This window comes from Callithrix jacchus, chromosome 22, assembly GCF_049354715.1.
Source record: "Callithrix jacchus isolate 240 chromosome 22, calJac240_pri, whole genome shotgun sequence".
Lineage (NCBI taxonomy): Eukaryota > Metazoa > Chordata > Mammalia > Primates > Cebidae > Callithrix > Callithrix jacchus.
In genome coordinates, this window is record NC_133523.1 from 17,768,130 (window position 1) to 17,793,020 (window position 24,891).

At 52.9% G+C, this 24,891-nt stretch overlaps 1 protein-coding gene across 2 annotated transcripts in view; it reads left to right on the forward strand.

Moving 5' to 3' along the window:
• SLC25A42 (solute carrier family 25 member 42) overlaps positions 1–18,933 on the forward strand; it is a 38,023-nt gene extending 19,090 nt beyond the window's left edge. For both annotated transcript variants that reach the window (XM_035283958.3, XM_008987545.5), the window contains exons 2-8: positions 1,623–1,737; positions 8,523–8,628; positions 11,085–11,110; positions 11,704–11,870; positions 12,379–12,495; positions 14,367–14,518; positions 16,652–18,933. In XM_035283958.3, coding sequence (XP_035139849.1) covers positions 1,657–1,737; positions 8,523–8,628; positions 11,085–11,110; positions 11,704–11,870; positions 12,379–12,495; positions 14,367–14,518; positions 16,652–16,959 — 957 coding nt within the window. In that variant the 5' untranslated portion in view covers positions 1,623–1,656 and the 3' untranslated portion in view covers positions 16,960–18,933. The remainder of the gene's footprint in view (positions 1–1,622; positions 1,738–8,522; positions 8,629–11,084; positions 11,111–11,703; positions 11,871–12,378; positions 12,496–14,366; positions 14,519–16,651) is intronic.
• The last annotated feature ends 5,958 nt before the right edge of the window (positions 18,934–24,891 follow it).

Consider the following 24,891-nt stretch of genomic DNA (forward strand, 5'->3'; position numbering starts at 1 on the left):
TTTGTTTGTTTGCTTTTGGGAGAAGGAGTCTCATTCTGTTACCCAGGCTGGAGTGCAGTGCCACGATCTCAGCTCACTGCAACCTCCCCCTCCTAGGTTCAAGTGATTCTCCTGCCTCAGCTTCCTGGGTAGCTGGGATTACAGGTGCCTACCACCATGCCTGCCTAATTTTTGTATTTTTAGTAGAGACAAGCTTCTGCCATTTTGCCCAGGCTGGTCTCGAACTTCAGTGAGGATTAGGATTCAGTTAGGATTATAGGTCTGAGCCACCACACCCAGCCAATAGCCACTGTTTTGTTGTGTGGATGCCTGCGGCTTCTCCCCATTCTCACCGGTACATGCAGAGGCAGAGACAGGCCCTGGAGGAAGGAAGACCTTTGCCTAAGCATGGCCCAGACACCCTGCTTCCAGGAGGAGAGGGGAGGGAGCCAGGGTCAGGGTACACTCTGCTAAGAAGGGCAGTGGGCTCCCTGAAAACTGGGGCTGCCGGCGCCCTGCCCTGCCCCTCTGCATGCAGCTTCTGGGTGCAGCCATGCTGGCTCGAAGCCACCCTCCACAGTGCCCCTTGGGACCATGTGCTCTGGAGGTCCTGGACCAAGAGGAGCCAGAGTACTGAGCTACTCTTACAGCTATAGACAACAAACATGTGAACTTGGCATGTCCCAGAAACTGCTGGTTTTCTCCAGGCTTCCTTTGCTTTAGCATGCTATGTATGTATGTATGTATGTATGTATGTATGTATGTATGTATGTATTTTTTAGGGAGAGTCTCGCTCTGTCACCCAGAGGCAGGGAGAATCTTGCTGCCTGTAAAGGTGTGCGCCACCAGGCCCCAATAACTTTTGTATTTTTAGTAGAGACAGGGTTTCACCGTGTTGGCCAGGCTGGTCTCGAACTCCTAACCTCCGGTAATCTGCCCATCTCAGCCTCTCAAAGTGCTGGGATTACAGAAGTGAGCCACTGTGCTTAGCCTTATACTTACTTATTCTGTCATTTAAAAATATCATATGGACTCGCGGTTATTTATTGTATAGTTCAGGCTTTCGTCCGTGACTGCTTTATTTTTTTTCCCCATTTCCACTCAAACTGTCCTAGATTTGGCCATCAGGGGCTCTTTCAGTGGGTGCCCGTGACCCCCTCACCACACTCATCTGCTTTGGTTTCTGTTTCTGAGCATGCCGTCCATGGCTGGCACCTCCACATGCTCCAGGCTCATCCTTTCTTTCCAGCTCCATCTTCAAAGCAGCTCTTTCTCCCAGAGCCAGCGCCCATGGGCCCATCTTCACTATTATCCATTATCTTTGGGGGCAGTGTGTAGCAGAATCCCGGGGACACTTTGTACAGCATCACTCATCAGCGCTGGTGCCTGCCCTGGGGCCTCTGCATCCTCATTTTGCAGTAAAGCGTTTTCATTTACTGGATGATTTTAGAGCATGGGAGCTAACCAGGGACAGTGGCCATGCCTGTAATCCCAGCACTTTGAGAGGCTGAGGCGGGAGGATCGATTTAGCCCAGGAGTTTGTGACAAGCATGGGCAACAACCAGGATAGGAAAAGGCTGGTGGGGATACCCACCATCTCTCAGGGTCTAACCGTATCTTAACAGCCCTGCTTACTTCTCCAGGACTGAGTCTCCCACTGTCCCGAGCAGGCCTGGTATGGGTAATGGTGTGAAGGAAGGCCCAGTGCGATTGCGTGAGGATGCTGAGGCTGTCCTTTCCTCGTCTGTCTCATCAAAGGCAAGTACCTGGCCTCTCAGGATGTGTGTTCTCCTGGGGCCCTAGCCTCCCCACCCCCTCCCCCCAGGCTCAGGGCTCCCTCTCCTGTGTTCCATGTGCCCAGTCACAAATCACCCTGCACCTACGATGTGCATTTTGGTACCCCTGCCCACCTGGGGTGAGGGCAGAACAGCGGTGGGGGCTTCTCTGCTCCCACGGCCCTAGATACTGTAAGGTGGTGAGTGGAGGATGCCAGCTACTCTCTATTTCACCAAATGCCCTGCTTGTGATGTGAATCCAGCCAGCCCAGCCACCTGGTAAGAGACCCAAACCTCACCCAGCGCCAGGCATTGGGTGGGAAGCCTGAAGTGTCAGATGTGTCCTGGAAACCCTTTTTCTCCCTCAGATTTTCAAACACTAAGGAATTAGCCAAGGCCAGGTGCGGTGGCTCATGCCTGTAATCCCAGCACTTTGGGAGGCTGAGATGGGAGGATCACATGAGACCAGGAGTTTGAGACCAGCCTGGGCAACATGGTGAAACCCTGTACTTAATAAAAATACAAAAATTTGCCAGGTGTGGTGGTGCACACTTGTAATCCCAGCTACTTGGGAGGCTGAGGCAATTGAATCACTTCAACCCAAGAGGTGTAGGTTGCAGTGAGCTGAGATTGTGCCACTGCACTCCAGCCTGAGTGACAGGGTAAGACCCTGTCTCAAAAAAAAAAAAAAGTATTAGCCAAATGCCGAGAGCCGAAGGAGGTGGGCGTGCTTGGGCTTCACCCTGTGTTTCCAAGTTCACCTCATAAGTCCACAATTCCACTGAAGGAAAGGTATTCTGTCAAAGCAATTGCATCAGCCCTGTTGTTCACCATAGAAACCAGAACCTCCACTGGCTCCTAAGTCCTGAACCCCAAAAAACAGACCAACTCAGCCCCACACAGAAACTGTTCGCACTCCCAGGGCCCAACTCAGGCCACCCACACAGGCAGTTTTCAAAGTCCACGGGATCAAAGACTGAGGTGGCGTCATCTTCTGGGCCTCCCGACCTTTCCCCGGATTCCAGGTGACACCTCAGAGCAGCAGGCAGCTGGGAGGACTTATTCACTGGGGTCACCACCAGGTGACTGAGGCACAGGGCAGGCACGTGCCTCGAAGTTTAGTGAAGGTCCCAACAGAGCTGGAAGAACACCTGGACACAGCTGTTCCTCTGCACGCCAGAGAGGAGGGGCTCTGCAGCATGGATCCTGCCACATGGACAAGCTTGAGGCAGCAGTGGCTGCCAAACCACACACACAAATGCAGCGGTGCTGGTCACTCGCTGGGCATCACACCCACATACATGGCCATTCTCCTCTGTGCTGGCAGGTCCCGACAACGTCGCTCTTGGTCCGCCTCGTCTTTGCAAAAAAATAAAAAATTAGCTGGGTGTGGTAGCACACACCTGTGGTTTCAGCTACTCAGGAGGCTGAGGTGGGAGGATCACCTGAGCCCAAGAGGTCATGGCTGCAGTGAGCTGTGATCATGCACCTGCACTCCAGTCTGGTGGCAGAGTGAGGTCCTATCTCAAACAAACAACAGAGTTGACATTGTAATGTTAAGAACTTGGCTGGGCCCGCTGGCTCAGCCCTATAATCCCAACACTTTGGGAGGCTGAGGTGGGTGGATCACCTGAGCCTCAGGAGTTCAAGACCAGTCTGGGCAATGTGGAGAAACCCCATCTCTGCTAAAAATATAGAAATTAGCCAGGCAGGGTGGTGCGTGCCTGTAATCCCAGCTACTGGGAAGGCTAAGGCAGGAGAATCACTTGAACACAGGACACAGAGATTGCAGTGACCCAAAATTGCATCACCATACTCCAGCATGGGGAACAGAGCAAGACTCTATCTCAAACAAACAAACAAAATCACAAACTGATAGGAGGTAACCACCTAATGGCGGAGGTGGAGGAACACTGTGTCTCCAGCAGGGCACAGGGAGGCACTCTCCATGGAGTATTCCATTGGCACACAGAGGCCCATTCCAGAGGGGAGCAGCTGGTCCAACTGATTCACAGAGAAGAAACTGGCCCGGAGCTGGGAAGGCCTTGGACTGCTGCTGGGATCACCACCAAGCACCCACATTTTTCAAAACCCATGGAACCAGACGTTTGCACCCTTGCTGTGTGTCCCAGAAAAGGCAGTGGTCCCCAGAGACAGGCCTCCGAGAAGCTAGAAGACCAAACCCCATGGCGAAGTTCAGCCTCGGAAACAAAATCGCTGTACTATGTGTCCCTCCGGGGAGGGGAGGGCGCAGCTGGTAGAGGGGACCCTGGGGGCATTGAGGAAAAGGAGGCTGTGTTCTGTGGAATGGTATTGTGGGTGCAAGTCTGCTGGGTAGTCCAGGACACACGGGGCAGGATCTGAGAGCTGGCACCTTGCCATTTCAAAGATGAGGTCTAGGAGACCAAAGAGGTCAGCCACTGCCTGAGCTCAGTCAGGGCAGAGCTGGGATTCAGGCCAGGTGTGGACAGACTCAGGCCCAGCCCTTCGCCCTGGGCCACCCCCTGAGCTGAGCAAACTCTGGAGGTGGGGGCAGCCCTGCTCAGTCTGACTTTGGCTGCGTGTTATACATTAGAAGTGCCCCCACATCCCTTCCCTTTCTCCAGCCTCCATCATATCTATCTTGGGTTTCTGCAGGAGCCACTTTCACTCTGGTCCCATTTTTATTTTTTATTTTTTCAGACAGAGACTCGCTCTGTCACCCTGTCTGGAGTGCAGTGGCACAGTCATGGCTCACTTTAACCTCCGCCTCCCGGGTTCCAGCGATTCTCCTGCCTCAGCCTCCTGTGTAGTTGAGATTACAGGTGCCCGCCACCATGCCTGGCTAATTTTTATATTTTTAAGTAGACATGGGTGTAAGGTCCAGCCCTACAGGGTCCTGTGAGCCCCTCACTGCAGGTGTGGAGATGAGAAACTGTGGAAATAAAAGACACAAAACACCGAGAAAGACAAAACAGAGTTTGGGCCCAGGGGTTCACTGCCAGCCAAAGTGCAGAGTCTGGCAGTGGCCCCGAGTGCCTGGACACTCTGACTTTTATTGAGTACAAAGCAGGGGGCAGGGCAGGTAGGGCAAATCATTGGTGGTCAGTGATAGGGTCAAGCAAATCATATGTCTTGGAGTTAGGGCGAGGAGAAATCTTAATGCATCAGTGCTTTTCACATACTTGTCAAAAATATCAAGGACATTCACATTTATGTTACTATTTGTGGGTGACAACCCCCATGGTCGCCGAGGAAGGAGAACTGTGCAGACCCCAGGCACAATTAGTGCCTTAAGTACAACTCACTTCTTGTTTATATCTACCTTATATAAACATACTTAGCACTGCTACCCAGCATACTTAGTTCTATATAATCTTTCTATGTAATCATATAGGTATTGTAGTTGGAGCTGTACTGACACATTTAGTGCTGATTTATAGAATCCTTCCATATAACCACATAGTCGTTTGTAGTAGGAGGAATGCCTAGAGCAGTCACAGAACAGAAGCAGTACATGGGAAACAGCCAGACCAGGACAAGACCCAGACGGTGGTGTCCCTGCCTGAAAGGGCATATGCTGTATGGCAGGCTTGGAGCAAGAGCCTCTCCTCCTGATAAAGGAGCTGTAGTTCCTGTGGAAAGTGGGCCTCAGGCCTGAGATCCTGGAAGTAACCGAGGGAGAAGAACCCCTCTGGTGTGACCAGTGACTGGGGCTGTACACCCTGTCAGTCTTTTGTCGCTTCTGTGCTAGCTCAAATCATCCTCCCATAAATATCTTGAGAAGAGCACAAGTCTGTCAGCTCCTACTGCATTGGCTTACGGTATCCTATTAGAAATCCTGTGAAGTCTCCAGCCCCCAGATAAGAAGTGTTGTGCACGACACCTGTTGCACACAGCCCACCTCCTTACCTCGGTGACCTAATGGGGGTGGACCCCTTTTCTGTACATGACCCTCTACTACTGTGCACGGCACAGCCCCACTCTCCACCCAGGTGACATAATGGGGTGTCCCCCTCACTTGTGACTCACGTGATTATGTATGCCCTATCACTAAGCCTATAGATGATGAACTCACTTACGACCCTTCCCCCTGCCTGCACCTAATAAATACAGACCCTTCTGCGAGTTCAGGCCTCTCCTGTCTGCTCATAGGTGGCATGGCCCTCCGAGTCCAGATACTCTTCACCAGTTCTTCAGTGTCCTGTCTCTTTACTTCTCAGATCCTGTACCTCAGCACAGCATAAGGGACACCCCCCAGCCCCGTGGGGTCCAACAACCCTACATCTATTACTAATTCTTATCTTCTGAGAAAAAGAGAAACCAGGTGCAGAAGCAGAACGTGAAAGTAGACATGGAATGTGACCACTGAAGCACAGCAGCACATAGAGACAATTAAGCCCCTGGATGTGTGCAGGCCTTCCTGACAGCCGACAGGCCTACCACAAGAGCTTGGAGAAGCGGAGTTTTCTCCTAACTCTCCCAGGAAGGAGACGTCTCGGTCATTTTAAACGTCTCCTTCTCTAGCTGGCTAAACAGCGGGTGCTTTCCCAGCACTGGCGCTGCTGCACAGCCGAGGCGCCCTCCAGCAGCCCTTATGTGGGCATGACAGATGTTGTTCACAATGTCACCTCAGTTCCATGCTTCATTACCGATAATCATTAGTAAAATTACAAGGTTATATTGAGTAAATATATCTTTATGATTATATGTGAATAACTAAATGATTACATATAGGAATAACTATTTGCTTATATTTCTAATTATTTTCTAATTCAATATTAATATGGGAACAGGCTGAGGTTTCAGACCCTTGCCTCAGCACCTGCTGGGTTTTTCCCACACACACGGGGTTTCACCATATTGGCCAATCTGGTCTTGAACTCCTGACCTCATGATCCGCCCACCTTGGCCTCCCAAAGTGCTGGGATTACAGGCTTGAGCCACCACATCCATCAAATTTATATATTTTTAGTAGAGATGGGGTTTCACCATGTTGGCCACACTGGTCTCAAACTGCTGACCTCAGGTGATCCACCCACTTTGGCCTCCCAAAGTGCTGAGATTACAGATGTGAGCCCCGGTGCCCGGCCCCACTCTGGTCGTATTAAAAAATGGCCCATTTCAGCCAGGCACAGTGGCTCACACCTGTAATTCCAGCACTTCAGAAGGCTGAGGCAGGCGAATCACTTGAGGCCAGGAATTCGATACCAGCCTGACCAGCATGGTGAAACCCCATCTCTACCAAAAATACAAAAATTAGCCAGGTATGGTGGCATGTGCCTGTAATTGCAGCTACTCAGTAAGCGGAGGCAGGAGAATCTCTTGAACTGAGGAGGCAGAGGTTGCAATGAGCTGAGATTGCACCACTGTACTCCAGCCTGGGCAGCAGAGTGAAACTGTGTTCCCCCCACCACCACAAAAAAAAGAAGCCCATTTCTTTGGGCAAAGACCAGCCTCCTTGCCATGCTTTGTGGGGTCTGGCACCCACCGCTCTTTCCCATCTCCTTTCTCTTCTCTGGGACCCCTCCCTTTCCCTGCGCCAGGAAATCTGCCCCCCCTGTGGTCCCCCAGGGCTCCCTGCTTCTCCTCACCCCAGCCTGAGTGTTCATTCCTCCCCACCTAATACTATGACTTACACCCCCCAACGTGACCTGCACCTCATCCTTTCAAGCTCAGCCTCTCACCGTCCCCTACCCGGTTCTTACGGAACAGCGAGCCACCTCCTCATGGCACCTTCCCAATGGGTGGCTGTATTTGCATTAGTCTGATTCTGTTGGCATCTGGCTCTCTGCATGGACCAGTGTACCATGGGGGCGGGAGGGGCCTTGTATATACTCCAACTTCACACCGTGGGTCTCCAGGCCCCTCAGGATGCCCACGCCCAGTGGGACTTCACAGATTCCTGGGAGTCACTGAACAACCTGCCTATCCACATTGTGTTCAGACACCAAAGCACTATACAGGGCAAGAAAAGATCAGAGCACCTCCCATCCAGAACTTTCCAGAATGCTCTCCCCCACTTCTCAGTGAGAGTCCCGTGGCCGAGTCAGCGGGAGAAATGGGAACTCCAACCTGATGGGCAGGTGGTGCCCTGTGGATCCCATAGGGCTTGGACACGCTCCAGTGCGGCATGACCTTCGAGGGAAGGAGGGAGGGCTGTGGGGGAGCAGGAGCCTCGGGCAGCCCCAGAGGACTCTGGAAAGCACTGGCTCAGGCTGGCATGGGAGCAGTTGACACGGGTTGGCAGCCATCATCAGTGTCGCTGTCACCCCCTCACCTGTGCTGGATGAAGAGTCACAGATGCCAACCTCCGGACTCCTGATTGGAAGCTGTGGGAAGGGACACGCTGGCACAGTCAGGGTCTGCTTGCCTGACACCCACTGCCAACCCCCCAACCCCAGCAGTCCCCAGTGCCTGTTTCTAGCCCCTGTATACCTAAAATGCCACAGTGCTGTAGTCAGGGGCACACGGGCCATAGTGGGAACTGAAGTTCGCAGGTGGGCCGGTCCTATTGTGAGCCTGTCTCTGAGAACGTGAAGCTGGCACACCTCACCTCCAATGTGGATGGTCCCTGTCACCCTGGAAAGTTTTCACTGTGTCCCCAGTGGGCTCTGTGGCTGGTGGACCCACCACAGATCACCCACGACCGAGCAGGGCCAACACACTCAGGGTGGGGTGCATCCCTTGGCCCTGACCTGGAGGGTGTAAGGAAGGCACTTCTGGGGCAAGGTCCTCTGCAGAGCAGCACCCCTGCCCTCTGACCTCCGATCACGTGTTCTGTTGCAGCGTGACCACAGGCAAGTGCTCAGCTCCCTGCTGTCTGGGGCCCTGGCTGGCGCCCTTGCCAAAACAGCAGTAGCCCCTCTGGACCGAACCAAAATCATCTTCCAAGGTAAGTGTTGTCTGTCCCCATGTGATAGAGAAGCTGCCAGGCGGTCATCTACTCCTTCATGGCCCCAAACCACACTTCAGATTGGTTTTTCTTTTCTTTTTCTTTTTAGATTTATTTTAGAAATGAGGTTTTCTGTGTTGCCCAGGCTGGCCTCAAACTCCTGGGCTCAAGCGATCCTCCTGCCTCAGCCTCCCAAATAGCTGGGACTACGGGTCTGCTCCACTATACTCAAATTGGGCTTTTTAAATAGATTTTTTTAAATACTTCTTTAAAGTCCATTTAGAGGCCAGGCACGGTGGCTCATGCCTATAATCCCTTGAGAGGACAAGGTAGGCAGATCACTTGTGGTCAGGGGTTTGAGACCAGCCTGGCTAACCAGAGAGATAATCAGTCAGTCAGTCAATGAATTCCACTTTGAATCTATATGAGTTTCCTGGGGCTGCCGTCAGAAAGCATCACAAACCAGGTGGCCTCAAACAATAGGAATTTCTTCTCTGACAATCCTGGAGCCAGAAGTCCGAAGTGAAGGTGTGGGTGGGCTGCCCTCCTTCCACAGGCTCTCAGGGAGGATCCTTCCTTGCTTCTTCCAGCTTCTGGGGCTCCTGGTGCTCCTTGGCTTGTGGCTACATGGCTCCAATCTCTGCCTCTGTCATCACGTGGCCTTCTCTGTGTGTATTTTTCTTTCTTTATTTCTTTCTTTCTTTTTTTTTTTTTGAGGCAGGGTCTTGCTCTGTAGCCCAGGCTGGAGTACAGTGACATGATCTTGGCTCATTGCAACCTCCATCTCCCCAGTTCAAGCAATTCTCCTGCCTTAGCCTCCTGAGTAGCTGGGATTACAGGCACACACCACCACACCTGGCTGATTTTTTTGTATTTTTAGTCAAAACGGGGTTTTACCATGTTGGCCCAGCTAGTCTTAGACTCCTGACCTCTGGTGATCCGCTCGCCTTGGCCTCCCAAAGTGATGAGATTACAGGCATGAGCCACCGTGCCTGGCCTGTTTTTTGTTCTTATAAGGACACCCATCTGCATTTAGGGCCCACCCTAACCCAATACAACCTTACCTTAACTCTATTACATCTGCAAAGGCCCGGCTTCCACGTAAGGTTGCCTTCTTGGGAGTTAGGGATTAGAACGTGGACATATCTTTTCGGAGGACAGAAGTTAAATCCTCAACAGAAACCCTCACCCTCCCTCCCTAGGGTTAAACAGTCCCAGGGTGTTCTGAAAAGGTGGCCTTTACCCCCGTCAAGCAGTTACCAATTCCTGCCCACGGCCCAGCAGTAAGATGGCTACAGCCTGGGCCCTCTCCCTCTGTTGTTTGGGAAGAATCTGCAGGCTTGTGCCGGGCCCTTCCCACCACCTTGAGCTGATCCTCCACCCTCCCGCTGTCCCAGTTTCCTCCTCAGTAAAGTGGAGGCATGGATGTCAGCCTCCTCCTTGGCTGGCATAGGCATCCAGTGAGCTGACAGGCCTTCAAAAAGGGCAGTCCCCTTTATTTTTTTGAGACCTAGTCTCTCTCTGTCCCCCAGGTGGGGTGCAGTGGTACAATATTCACTCACTGCAACCTCCACCTCCCGAATTCTCCTGCCTCAGCCTCCTGAGCAGCTGGGATTGCAGGTGTCCACCACCATGCCCAGCTAATTTTTTTGTATTTTTTTTTAGTAGAGTTGGGGTTTCGCCATGTTGGCCAGGCTGGTCTCGAACCAGGTGATCCACTTGCCTCAGCCTCCCAGAGTGCTGGGATTACAGGCATGAGTCACTACGCCTGGCCAGGGCAGGCCCCTTTAAGTGCACAGGAGCAGGTATGGGGTGTTGTGTTCTGCAGGGAACTGGGGATCAACCCTGGAGGCAGCAGGCATGCATGCCCGTTGCACATACAAGTGGTGGGGGCCAAGGGGTGAGATGGCGGGCTGCCAGGCCTGTTTTTCTGGATCTCTCCTAGGAGTCCTCATGGCCCACTATGGCTCAGGTCCCCCACGCTCAAGGGCAGCACAGAACCAGAGAGAGAACTGGGTAGCCACAGGGGATGGGAGAGGCAGGATAGCGGTGCCTGTGCTGGGGCCCTGGGAGGGGCGTGTCTGGAAGAGAGGGCAGACCCCACACATAGACCCCTGCAGGTCTTGTTCTGAGAGAGCCAGGGCTTCTCAGTTGAGACCCATGTGCCTGGCAGCTAGGACACCTTCCCTGCAGGGTTTGGAGTGCAATGGTGAGTTTGGGTGAATGAGACTCTAGTCCTGGGACGGGGTGCTGAGTTAACCCATCTCAGACACGTTCTTCTCTCACGTGAGACCCTCACTGTTCTGAAGGTCGCGTGTCAGCTCCCCTTCCTTCCTGGGACAAGACTAGGGTGGAAGAGGAGGGCACCCTGCGAGGGGGTACTGGGGGTGGGACCACGCAGATGGGGGGTTCTGTCCTTTGCATCTCAGTGTCTCTTGTGCTTTTGTTTTTTCCAGTGTCTTCAAAAAGATTTTCTGCCAAGGTGAGCCACTATGTCACCGCCCCTGGCCTGGGGATAGTCACCACCACCCTGCTGGGCTGGCGGGAGTTAGGCAGGTGGTCTGAGGAGTCTCAGGGGTGGGGACAGGACAGAGCTGTCATCCCCAGCTGCCTGGACACAGCTCAGCCTGGGAACTGACAGGACATCCCAAGTGTCCTTCTGGCAGTGGGGTGGGGAGACTCGACAGCTCTAAAACAACGTTTTTGTTTGATTTATTGTTAAACAGAGAGCAGGTGCTACCTTCTTAATAAAGAAAAAGATAAAATGTTAAGGCTAGAATGCTAAACGCCGACAGACATGCCCCTGGGCAGGGTTCTGAGCTGCTTTGCAGACTGGTTCGCTTTGCCATCCCCCGGAGTGGAGAACTTGCTGGGGTAGGAGGCCCATAAAACACAGGGAAGGGGGAGAGGCCTGGGGTTGAAAATGTCAGTCTGGACCAATCAGGGTGGAGCCCTCACATGGGATGGGGTCATCCCGGCCCTGCCTCTGCACTTTTGGGGCGCTCTCTGGTCACATAGGCGCGCGGGGAGGGCACGCAGAGGCGGAGGGATGTTGACTTCCCTGCTTATCCCCAGGAGGCCTTCCGGGTCCTCTACTACACCTACCTCAACGAGGGCTTCCTCAGCTTGTGGCGCGGAAACTCGGCCACCATGGTGCGTGTGGTGCCCTACGCCGCCATCCAGTTCAGCGCACACGAAGAGTACAAGCGCATCCTGGGCCGCTACTACGGCTTTCACGGAGAGTGAGGCCCCGCCCCGCCCCGCCCCGCATAGCCCCGCCCACTCCCCGCCCTCTGCCTCGCTCGCTCCGCGTTTTCCTCTCCTTGCCCTGCCCCTAGCCCCATCCTCCCTCTTCCCGCAACTCCTGAGGCGACCCCCGACTCTGTCATATTCCCTATTCTGTCTTCAGAGCCCCTTTCCTTTGCCCGTTTGTCTCCAGACGTTTCTCCACCCCCACACATAAATCCCAGAGGGGCAGGCCACCATACCCCCAGGGCCGTAGGGAAAATACACATTCATTAATTCATGCCAGAAGGGGGGAAGGGAAGGCAGCCAAGTAAACCTCAAAATGAGGCCCACTCCAAAGACCCCATCAGCTTGGCCACGAGGAAGCCAGCCCACCTTGTGTTCCTCAGTCCCCACCCCTGTCCCCGCCCCAGCAGAGCGGTGCGGTGCGGGTGCTCCAGGCCAGGCCTCTGAGCATCTGCACCCCCTCACTACCGTCTCCCCTTCTCCCCGTGCCCTGTTCAGAGCCCTGCCCCCTTGGCCTCGCCTCTTCGCGGGAGCACTGGCTGGAACGACAGCCGCTTCGCTGACCTACCCCCTGGACCTGGTCAGAGCTCGGATGGCCGTAACCCCGAAGGAAATGTGAGTCCTTACATCGGTGGTGGGCTCCCAGGTTGGAATCTCTTTCTCTGTCGGGCCCCTGGGGTTTGCCTCCGGGCCTCGGTGTCAGCAGGGCAGGCCTGGTGTGTCATTTTGTAGCTGTTCCAGAAAGGCAGCGATTTGTTCTCCTAGCCTGGGGGTCAGTTTCTGCTTGGATCAAACCAAGAGTCTTCATTTTAATTGGGCATAGATGCATTAAAAATGTGTAAGAGGGCCCGGGGCAGTAGCTCACACCTGTAGTCCCAGCCAAGGCGGGCAGATCATGAGGTCAGAAGTTCAAGACGAACCTGACCCACATGGTGAAACTCTGCCTCTGCTAAAATTACGAAAATTAGCCAGGTGTGGTGGCACATGCCTGTAATCCCAGCTGCTTGGGAGGCTGAGGCAGGATAATTGCTTGAACCTGGGAGGCGGAGGTTGCAGTGAGCTATCTTGCCAGTGCACTGCAGCCTGGACGACAGAGCAAGACTCCATCTCAAAACAGAAACAAAACAAAATATGTGTCAGGGCCTGAACGGTGGCTCACGCCTGTAATCCCAGCACTTTGGGAAGCAGAGGTGGGTGGATCACCTGAGGTCAGGGGTTCAAGACCAGCCTGGCCATCATGGTGAAACCCCATCTTAAAAAAAAAAAATGTGTCAAAATATGGCTGAGCGCAGCGGCTCACGCCTATAATCCCAACACTTTGGGAGGCAGAGGCAGGTGGATCACTTGAGATCAGGAGTCTGAGACTAGCCTCTCCAACATGGTAAAACCCTGTCTCTACTGAAAATACAAAAATTAGCTGGGCATGGTGACTTGCGCCTATATTTCCGGCTACCCAGGAGGTTGAGGCAGGAGAATCACTTGAACTTGGGAGGCAGAGGTTGCAGTGAGCTGAGGTGGAGCCACTGCACTCCAGCCTGGGCAACAGAGCCAGACTGTGTCTTAAAAAAAAAAAAAAGTGTGAGAATGGAATGCTTAATTCAGGGAAGATACCATGATCATGAAAAATGTGTAAGAGTAGACTGTGCTTGGTGGTTCATGCCTATAATCCCAGCACTTTGGGAGCCACGGCTAGGATCACTTGAGCCCAGGAGTTTGAGACCAGCCTAGGCAACATAGCGAGACCCCGTCTCTACAAAAACTAATATTAGCCTGATGTGGTGACATACACCTGTGGTCCCAGTTGCTTGAGAAGCTAAGGGAGGAGAATTGCCTGAGTCTGGCAGGTTGAGGCTGCAGTGAGCCATGATTATGCCACTGCACTTCAGCCTGGGCCACAGAGTGAGACTCTGTCTCCAAAAAAAAAAAAAAGAAAAAAAATAGAGGCGGGGCATGGTGGTTCACACTTATAATCCCAGCACTTTGGGAGGCCGAGGTAGGTGGATCACCTGAGGTTAGGAATTCAAGACCAGCTTGGTCAACATGGCAGAGCTGTCTCAACTAAAAATATAAAAATTAGCTGGGTCTGGTGGCACATGTCTGTAATCCCAGCTACTTGGGTGGCTGAAGCAGGAGAATCACTTGAACCCAGGAGGCAGAGATTTCAGTGAGCCAAGACTGTGCCATGACCTCCAGCCTGGGTAACAGAGGGAGACTGCCTCAAAAACAAAGAAAAAGTGTAAGAATAAAAGACAAGGGCAAGGCACGCCAGAGTGCTTCCTGTGGCAAAGGCGAGGTCTGGGTTTAGCTGTGCATTTCCCTCTAATGCCAAAGCTTTGGAGATGGGTTACGTGTCTTGAAGAAGGCAAACATCAACATCCAGACATGCGCAGGCCCAGCAGGCTGAGGGACGAGCCGAGAGCCTCTGTGGCTGCTCCCTGTACTTGGGAGGCCTGAGTCTCACCTGCTGGGCTGCTCTGTCCTGGCAGGTACAGCAACATCTTTCATGTCTTCATCCGCATCTCGAGAGAAGAGGGGCTGAAGACCCTCTACCATGGATTTACACCCACCGTGCTGGGGGTCATTCCCTATGCTGGCCTGAGCTTCTTCACCTATGAGACGCTCAAGAGCCTGCACAGAGGTAAGGAGACCTGGGAGCACGGGGTGGGGACGTTCAGGAAGCAGTCCCTGGGGACCGCAGCTCCACATGGCTCACACAGACCTGGAGACCTGGTGGAGTGGGGTACAACCCTGGGTGAGGCAGGCTGGAGACCCATATCCAAATCAGGAGAGAATGCACTGTGTCCAGCCGCCACTGAGGAACCTGGACTCACTGCCTTAAATGCCTATGTGCGAGCAACTCTGGCCGGTGCAGGGGCTGGCATCTGTAATCCCAGCACTTTGGGAGGCTGAGGGGGGTGGATCACTTGAGGTCAGGAGTTCCAGACCAGCCTGGGTAACATGGCGAAACCCCGTCTCTACCAAAGATAGAAAGAAAAGTTGGGCACAGTGGCACATACCTGTGGTCCCAGCTACTAGAGAGGCTGAGGTGGGAGGATCACCCCAAGCCTGGGAGGTTGAGGCTACAGTTAGCCATGATCTCACCACTGCACTCCAGCCTGGGTGACAAAATGAGACTCTGTTTCAAAAAAAGTGACTCTGGGAAGCCCAGTGTGTCACCCAGAGCATTGACCACCTCACATTTTCACAAGCACACGTGCAAAGCATATGGGTAAAAGCCACATGGAAGGGAAGTACTGTTGCTTGTTTTGGTAGTTGGGAGAAAATCGAAAAGTACAAAGAATGTCGTAATACTCATACCTGCTACCCATGTAAACAGCCATTCACATTTTGCTCATTTGCTCCCAGATGTTTTTGTTTTTGTTTTTATATATATACAGACACGGTCTCCCTGTTGCCCAAGCTGGTCTCAAACTCCTGGGCTCAAGCGATCCTTTAAAAGGTGTGAGCCACTGCGCTCAGCCTATTCCCAGACATCTTTTGCCAAATAAATAAAATGTTAGGGGTAATGCTGAGGGTCCAAGTCTCTCTCCTAGGGCCTCTTATTAGAAGTGGGGGTTGCACCCTTCAAGACTGCTTTGAAAATGCTTCTGTATGCTGCACGTATCTGTGGTGAGAACAAATTAGAACTTGTTTTAGGTATATAAAATGCTCCCCGTGGAGTCAGCTCCCCTGGTGTGGGGTGTGCCCACCGGCTCTGTGCTCTGTGCCGCCTTTTCAGTGGCTGCATGGTGGGCCTTCCCTTCTTGGACTGCCCTTTGGCTGTTGCCAGGTTTTCTGTGATCAGTCAGCATCCAGGAGCTCCTCTCCTTGTGTGAGTGTAAAACCCGATTTTCTGTGTTTCTCTCTGGAGTGCTTCCCAACCCTTGTCCCTGTGTTCTCATTCCACGTGGTGCCATCAGACCCCGTGTTTTTGCCCATCTGGTGAGTAGATCACAGCGTCTCCTGTCTGGCTGTTTTTTTGAGACAGAGTCTCTCTCTGTTGCCCAGGCTGGAGTGCAGTGGCGTGATCTCAGTTTACTGCAACCTCCCCCTCCAGGGTTCAAGCGATTCTTGTGTATTACAGGTGCCAGCCCCAACACCCGGCTACTTTTTGTGTGTTTTTGGTAGAGACGGGGTTTCACCATGTTGGCCAGACTGGTCTGCAACTCCTGAGCTAAAGTGATCCACCCACCTTGGCCTCCTAAAGTGCTGGGATTACAGGCCTGAGCCGCCGCGCCCGGCCCTGGCTGTTTTAAATTCCTAGTTCTAAATTTACTGTTACAAATGTTTAAAGAACCCCTACTGATCTGTTGCTGCTCCTTCCTCCTCCACGCCCACACATCCCGTTTGGACCCACGAGACAGTGCGCCGTGTAGTTCACGGTCACTCATGTCCACTCTGTGCAACAGCTCCTAAGCGCTACCCAGGGAGGGCGCCTGTCAGATACTGGGCACGCGAGCACCTAGAATGTTCCTTACCTTAGTAGACATGGAGTAAAGCTGATTAGCTCTGGGTGTTGGTTCTATGATTCTCTGTGCGTTTCTGCCTTTTAAGATATTTTATTTCTCGAGTTTGATTGGAAAGGAGCAACCTGGAGGTGAGGCAGTGGGGGGATGTGGGTACGCATGAGTGCGCACACACGTGGGGCTGCAAGTGCGTGCGTGTATGTGCACGCAGGTTGATCCTACTGGTGCAAGTGCGTGCGCGCAGGGGCGCAGGGTGCACGCCCCCTCGCGGCTCCCTCACGGCCCTCCCGCCCCTCACCCCGCAGAGTACAGCGGCCGCCGTCAGCCCTACCCCTTCGAGCGCATGATCTTCGGCGCCTGCGCTGGCCTCATCGGGCAGTCGGCCTCGTACCCACTGGATGTGGTGCGGCGGCGCATGCAGACGGCCGGCGTCACGGGCTACCCGCGCGCCTCCATCGCCTGCACTTTGCGCACTATCGTGCAGGAGGAGGGCGCTGTGCGCGGCCTCTACAAAGGCTTGAGCATGAACTGGCTCAAGGGTCCCATCGCCGTGGGCATCAGCTTCACCACCTTCGACCTCATGCAGATCCTGCTGCGGCACCTGCAGAGCTAGGGGACCCTGAGCTGCTCTCAGGACGGTGGGCTGGTGACCCCTTTGGTATTGAGCCCCTGGAACGGGGGTGCGCTTGGTTCCACCTCAGGAGCCACATGGGGCGCTTTGTGGAACGAGCAGGTGGTCCTGAGGGGCCTGGACTTGGAGTCCGCAGGTGCAAAGCTGGCGGCCCTGGAAGTGCAGTGTTGGGGCAGTGGTATGGGGGGTCCCGCGGCACCCCTCTTCCCTCCTCCGCAGAGGCTGGCGCTGTCTGCCGGAGGTGTTGCCTAAAAGGTCCTAGTGGGGTGTGGTAGGCTCCACCTCCTGGTCTAGTGTGTCCTCTGACTTGCTGCTGATTTCTAGTGACCCCTGTCTCACCAGGCTCAGAGCCAGACCGCGCCTGGCCCTCCTTGTTCTGACTCCGCGTGCCTGCCCGGCCTCCAGGGTACAGGGGTGCCTTTCCTGCAGGCAGACCCTGCCCAGGATGGGGTGAGCCTTCTGCTCAGCTTTGGCTACAAATGCAGCCCCTGGCCCACCCCACCCTGCCAGTCCTGCCTTCTCCAGTATTTGCCCGAGGCCACGACTTCTCAGTCACCAGAGCCTCCTGCTGGAACCATGTTCCCCCAGAGCCTCCTGTCTATCCTAGACATGCAAGCAGCTGGGTCCCCAAGAGCACAGCTCCCTGCAGGGTGGCCTGGCCACCTGCTTTGTAACCTTCCCGTGAGAGTCTTGCTTGCTCCAGGGTTTGAGGCCTGGACCACCACACGGAACTGCCTCAGGTTTGGGTGAGACCCGCAGCCTGCGGCAGCTGCTGAAATGTGAGCACCCAAGCTGCCTCCTTTGGCCTAGAAGCTCCTGTATCCCCAGGCCACACCAATAGAGGCTGGGTCTCAGGGCCCCAACCCTCTGCCCAGCTGTGGTATCCAACAGGTCCCGGGGTCCCCTCTTGAGCAGCACTTTGGCTGGGACATGGAGCAATTTAAAGCCCACAAGGGGTTGTTCGGTTTCCATGAAATGGAGCCTTGATCCCCCCAGAGTGGGAGCCTCATGACAGGACAGCCTGGGGGTGGGAGGTGAGGAACAGCTGAGGTACCTAGGGGAACCCCAGCTAACTGGTCTCTCAGAGAAGTCCCCCAGGGCCCGCCAGGTATCACAGGGACTCAAAAACACCCATTTCCTGATGACCTTGTGAGTTTGATTTTTTTTTTTTTCAACGTGGCTGACCCTGGGTCTATGGTCTATTCACATGGAACCCCTGACTGGTCCGCCTGGTGCCAGAGCGAGCATGACCATAAGTGTTGCTTTCCACGGCTGGCCCAGCACACACTATGTGAAGGGATCTGAGCTTGTGCATCGCCAGTCGTGACTTCATTTCTCCCTTCCTTCTGTCCACCTCCTGTTCTTCTTGCCTTGGACCTGTGGGTGTGCAGACTGTTCTCTGACCCTCCTTGCATGTGGCCACCAGCCATCCCTAATCTCATCCTGAGAGGCCCAGGCAGCCTGTGAGGACTGTGAGGGGCTGTGCCGCTGGATGGGCATCCCTTACCCAGCACCCAGACTTGGCAGGAGAGGCGGGGCCCCCGTCACAGGGAGACAGGAGGGCACCCAACTCCCACAGGCATGCAACAGCAGCAGGGACCCGGGGTCTGCCCCAGGTAGGTGAGACCAAGTCGGTGGATTTTAGGCCACAGGCTGAGCAGGAGAGAAAAGGTGTGGGTAGGAGGGTCCCCCAGACCCTGCAGACCCCAGCATGCCTCCGTGAGATGGCTCCCAGATGAATGGGACCCGGCAGGAGTGGGGGGCAGTGCTGTTCCCCGACCCCTGCACACAGCCAGGCACTCGAGGCTCTGCAGTCACTCCCCTTCCTGCTGGTCGCTGGTCCTGGTCTGGAGTTATATTTTGATGCCATGAAGACACTGTTTATATCTAATGTTTATATATTTTAAAGATTTGTGCCAAGAGAGTATATTTAATAAAAATTTAAATGATTTCTTCTGCTTATGACTCTTGTTTGACTCTGACTCCCCCATCTTCCCCCATGAACCCCCAAACAGGGTTGAAATGGTTTTGACATGTTTGTGTTAAAAGTTCTGGATGAAAGTCTTTAATCAGCCGGACGGTGGCCCACGCCTGTAACCCAGCACTTTGGGAGGCCGAGGCGGACGGATCACAAGGTTAGGAGTTCAAGACCAGCCTGACCAACATGGTGAAACCCCATCCTACAAAAAATATAAAATCAGCCAGACGGTGGCCCACGCCTGTAACCCAGCACTTTGGGAGGCCGAGGCGGGCGGATCACAAGGTTAGGAGTTCAAGACCAGCCTGACCAACATGGTGAAACCCAGTCTCTATTAAAAATACAAAATCAGCCGGACGGTGGCCCACGCCTGTAACCCAGCACTTTGGGAGGCCGAGGCGGGCGGATCACAAGGTTAGGAGTTCAAGACCAGCCTGACCAACATGGTGAAACCCAGTCTCTATTAAAAATACAAAATCAGCCGGACGGTGGCCCATGCCTGTAACCCAGCACTTTGGGAGGCTGAGGCGGGCAGATCACCTGAGGTCAGGAGATTGAGACCAGCCTGGCCAACATGGTGAAACCCCATCTCTACAGAAAAATACAAAATCAGCCGGGCATGGTGGTGCATGCCTGTAATCCCAGCTACTCGGGAGGCTGAGGCAGGAGAATCGCTTGAACCCAGCAGACGGAGGTTGCGGTAAGCCGAGATCGCACCATTGCACTCCAGCCTGGGCAATAGAGTGAGACTCTATCTCAAAAAATAAATAAAAAGCCAGTCTCATTGTTTAACATCTATGCAGTTTTCTCCTCGAGGATTCCCATGATGAAATTTACCAGGCCGGGCACAGTGGCTCACTCCTGTAATCCTAGCACTTTGTGACACTGAGGCAGATTGATTGCTTGAGCCCAGGAGTTTGAGACCAGCCTGGGCAACATCATGAAAACACCTCCTCTACAAAAAAATTTAAAAATTAGGCCAGGCGCAGTGGCTTATACCTGTAATCCCAGCACTTTGGGAGACCGCGGTGGGTGGATCACTTGAGGTCACAAGTTCAAGACCAGCCTGGCCAACATGGTGAAACTCTGTCTCTACTAAAACACAAAAATCCCAGCACTCTGGAGGCTAAGGCAAGAGTCGCTTGAACTTGAGAGACAGAGGTTGCAGTGAGCCATTGCACTCCAGCCCGGGTGACTGAGCGAGACTCCGTCTCAAAAACAAAAAAAAAGCCAGTCTTGGAGGTGCATGCCTGTAGTCCCAGCTACTCAGAAATGCACGCATCCCACCGGGCTCACACCTATAATCCCAGCACTTTGGGAGGCCGAGGTGGGCGGATCACAAGGTTAGGAGTTCAAGACCAGCCTGACCAACATGGTGAAACCCAGTCTCTATCAAAAATACAAAAATTAGCCGGGTGTGGTGGCAGGCGCCTGTAATCCCAGCTACTCGGAAGACTGAGGCAGGAGAATTGCTTAAACCCAGGAGGCAGAGGTTGAATAAGCTGAGATTGTGCCACTGCCCTCCAGCCTGCACGACAGAGTGAGACTCCATCTCAACAACAACAAAAAAAGAAAACAAATTCATGTATCCCTTATGTTAACAACAGAGATGACAGGTTTTGCAGCAAAGAGTCTATTCACGAGGCAGCCAAGTGAGGAGACAGGAGGACACATCTCAAATCTGCCTCCCTGAAGATGGAGTTTTAGAGGCATTTAAGGGATAGAGGAGCAAGGTGGTCAGAGACATGGGAAGAGTGATGGGGGCTAAGGAGAAGTGGGGCAGTCAGAGAACCATGCGTGTGCGGTCAAGCTTCATTGCCCTTCATGGGATGTGTGTTCACAGTTGTTATCCTGATCTGAGGGTGGAGTGTCTGGCCCTCTAACATCAAAAGGTCACCAAATACACACAGGCCGAGGTAAAGGTTCCGCTCTCAGCCTGTTCGAACTGGACAACAACTGACCCTGTTCCTGAGAAACAACGGAAGCAACGATTACCCGTGGTGGCCCATACATCAGAGATGTTACCTATAAGGAACTAGTGGGACTTCTGTCTGTTTTTGAGATGGAGTTTCGCTCTTGTTGCCCAGGCTGGAGTGCAGTGGTGGGATCTTGGCTCACCGCAACCTCTGCCTTCTGGGTTCAAGCGATTCCCCTGCCTCAGCCTCCTGAGTAGCTGAGATTATAGGTGCCCGCTACCACGCCCAGCTAATTTTTTGTATTTTTAGTAAAGATGGGGTTTCACCGTGTTGGCCAGGCTGGTCTCGAACTCCTGACCTCGGGTGATCTGCCTGCTTCGGCCTCCCAAAGTGCTGGGATTACAGGTGTGAGCCACTGCGCCCAGCCACCAAACGCTTTTTGCTATAAGAAATTCCGTCCAGCCTAGGAGTCTCCCAAAGAAACACAACCCGGTACCCCAGGTGCGGCCAATGACTGAAGGTAGGTGTGTAGGTGGCTTAACCCATTCTTGGGTGTGGATCACTGAGTTGAGTGCTCTCTACACTGCTCCCCTAAGGCCCCTAGCAGGACTGAGCACGGGTTGCCCCCAGTGTCACCTGCTCATTGGTGCCCCCTGCAGGGCACCTTCCCTCCTTGTCTCAGCTCTCATCTGCCATGGTGCTTCCTGGGGTTATGTCCTAGGTAGCTCTGAGTCCTTTTGGGGTCATCTTTGGGGGCAGCCTATCCAAAAAGGAATAGAAATGCCAGGTATGCCTGCAAATAGATCATATGGATTTATACCACTTACTCTCACCCATCTTTGATCTTCCATAATCTGACAAGTAAAAAAATGGTATCTGGACCAGGTGCAGTGGCCCATGCCTGCAATCCCAGCACTTTGGGAGGCCAAGGCAGGCAGATCACTTGAGGTCAAGAGTTCGTGACCAGCCTGGCCAATATGGTGAAACCCTGTCTCTACTAAAAATACAAAAATTAAGGCTGGGCAGGGTGGCTCACGCCTGTAATCCCAGCACTTTGGGAGGCCAAGGTGGGCGGATCACCTGAGATAGGGAATTCAAGACCAGCCTGATCAAGATGGAGAAACCCCATCTCAAAAAAAAAAAAAAGCTACAAAAATTAGCTGGGCTTGGTGGCGTGCACCTGTAATCCAAGCTACTCAGGAGGCTGAGGCAGGGGAACTGCTTGAACCCAGGAGGCAGAGGTTGCAGTGAGCTGAGATCATGCTGCTGCACTCCAGCCTGGGCAACAGAGCAAGACTGCCTTTCAAAAAAAAGACCAGGCATGGTGTCTCACACCTGTAATCCCAGCACTTTGGGAAGTCCAGGCAGGTGGATCAGGACAGCACTTTGGGAAGTCCAGGCAGGTCAGGAGTTCAAGATCAACCTGACCAACATGGTGAAACCCCATTTCTACTAAAAATACAAAAGTTAGCTGGGCATGGTGGTGCACACCTGTAGTCCCAACTACTCAGGAGGCTGAAGCAAGAGAATCACTTGAACCCGGGAGGCAGAGGTTGCAGTGAGCCAAGATGACACCACTGTACTCCAAACTGAGCAACAGAGCAAGACTCCATCTCAAAAACAAAACAAAAATAGATATATCTCACAATTTATCACTGCCTGGTTGGTTGGCTGGCTGGCTAGTTGGTTGATTTTTTCCTCCAGTCTAGCTTACAGCTCTTTCCTTTTAAGAATAGCTCATTTGCAGGCTGGGTGCAGTGGCTCACGCCTGTTATTCCAGCACTTTAGGAGGCTGAGGCAGTTGGATCACTTGAGCTCACAAGTTCAAGACCAGCCTGTGCAGCATGGTGAAACCCTCTCTCTAGAAAAAATACTGGGCATGATGGCATGTGCCTGTAATTACCACTACTTTGGAGGCTGAAGTGGGAGGATGGCTTGAGCCTGGGCGGTAGAGGCTGTAGCGAGTTGAGATGGCACCATTGCATCCCAGCATGGGTGACAGAGCAAGAACTTGTCTCAGAAAACAAACAACAAATTTATGGCCAGGCATGGTGGCTCACACCTGTAATCCCAGTTCTTTGGAAAGCTGAGGCAGGAGTATCACTTGAGACCGGGAGTTTGAGACCAGCCTGGGCAACATAGTAAAACCCTGTCTCTACAAATAATTTTTTTTTTTTGGTGGGACAGGGTTCTCACTCTGTCACCCAGGCTGGAGTGCAGTGGCACACTCGCAGCTCACTGCAGCCTCAATTTCCCAGGCTCAAGTGATCCTCCCACCTCAGCCTCCCAAGTAGCTGGGACTACAGGTGCAGACCACTGCACCTGGCTAATTTTTTGTATTTTGTAGAGACAGGGTCTTGCTATGTTGCCCAGGCTGATGTTAAATTCCTGGGCTCAAGAGATCTGCCCACCTCAACTTCCCAAATTGTTGGGATTACAGGCAGGAGCCACAGTACCTGGCCCTCCACAAATAATTTTAAAAAATTTTAAATATATTTATTTTTTGAGACAGAGATGTTTTTTGCTCATTGCCCAGGCTGGAGTGCAATGGCGCGATCTCGGCTCACCACAATATCCACCTCCCAGGTTCAAGCAATTCTTCTGTGTCCATCTCCCAAGTAGCTGGGATTACAGGTATCCGCCACCACACCTGGCTAATTTTGTATTTTCAGTAGAGATAGGGTTTTTCTTTTTTTTTCTGCTTTTTTTTTTTTTTTTTTAATAAAGACGGTTTTACCATGTTGGCCAGGCTGATCTTGAACTCCTGACCTCAGGTGTTCCGCCTACCTCGGCCTCCCAAAGTGCTGGGATTACAGGCGTGAGCCACTGTGCCTAGTGGTTTTTCTTTTTTTCTATGAGTTCTGTGAGCTTTTTCCCCCTTTTCATTTTCTTTCAGCTTGTCTGGAAATGGTTCATTCTGTTTGTTCTTCCACAAGGTGTCGCAGCATCAGCACTGCTGACATTTGGTACTGATCGACCTCTGGGGTGAGGCCGTCCTGGGCACCACAGGGTGATAAGCAGCTCCCTGGCCTCCCCTCTTCAGACACCAAGAGCAGCACCCCACCCCCCGTGGTGACAACTAAAAAATTTATCCAGGCCAGGCATGGTGGCTCACGCCTGTAATCCAAGCACTTTGGAGGCCAAGGCGGGCGGATCACCTGAGGTCAGGAGTTCAAGACCAGCCTGACCAACATGGCGAAACCCCATCTTTATAAAAAAGAAAAAAAAAATTTATCCAGACATCAACATGTGTTCCTGTGGGCAGAACACCCCTCCTGTGAGAGGCATGGATGTGGTGCTTACAACCGATGCATCAACAGAAAGTATTTGGCTGGGTGCAGTGGCTCAGGCCTGTAATCCCAGTACTTTGGGAGGCCAAGGCAGGTGAAGCATTTGAAGCCAGTTTGACACCACACTGGCCAACATGGTGAAACTCCGTCTCTACTAAAAATACAAAAACTAGCCAGGTGAGGTGGTGCATACCTGTAATTCCAGCTACTCGGGAGGCTGAGGCAGGAGAATCGCTTGAACTTGGGAGGTGGAGGTTGCGGTGAGCCGAGATTGCAGCACTGTACTTCAGCCTGGGCCACAGAGTGAGACTCTTACCTCAAAAAAAAAAAAAAATTAAAATTAAATAAAATATTTATCTTCCCTCTGAACCACACAAAGACCTCAGCCACCCCCTCCATCTTTCTATTTTTTTCTCGTGGTTCTAATTTTTCTCCTTATACTGCTTTTTATTTTTATTTTCATTTTTGTTTCATATTTTTGAGACAGAGTCTTGCTGTCTTCAGGCTGGAGTGCAGTGGTGCAATCATAGCTCACTGCAGCCTCAACTTCCTGGGTTCAAGAAATTCTCCTACCCCTGCCTCCTGAGCAGCCAGGACTACAAGTGTGGACCACCACACCTGGCTAATTTTTGGATTTTTTATAGAGACGGGGTTTCACTATGTTGCCCAGGCTAGTCTCAAACTCCTGAGTTCAAGTGATCCTTCCACCTCAGCCGTCCAAAGTGCTGGG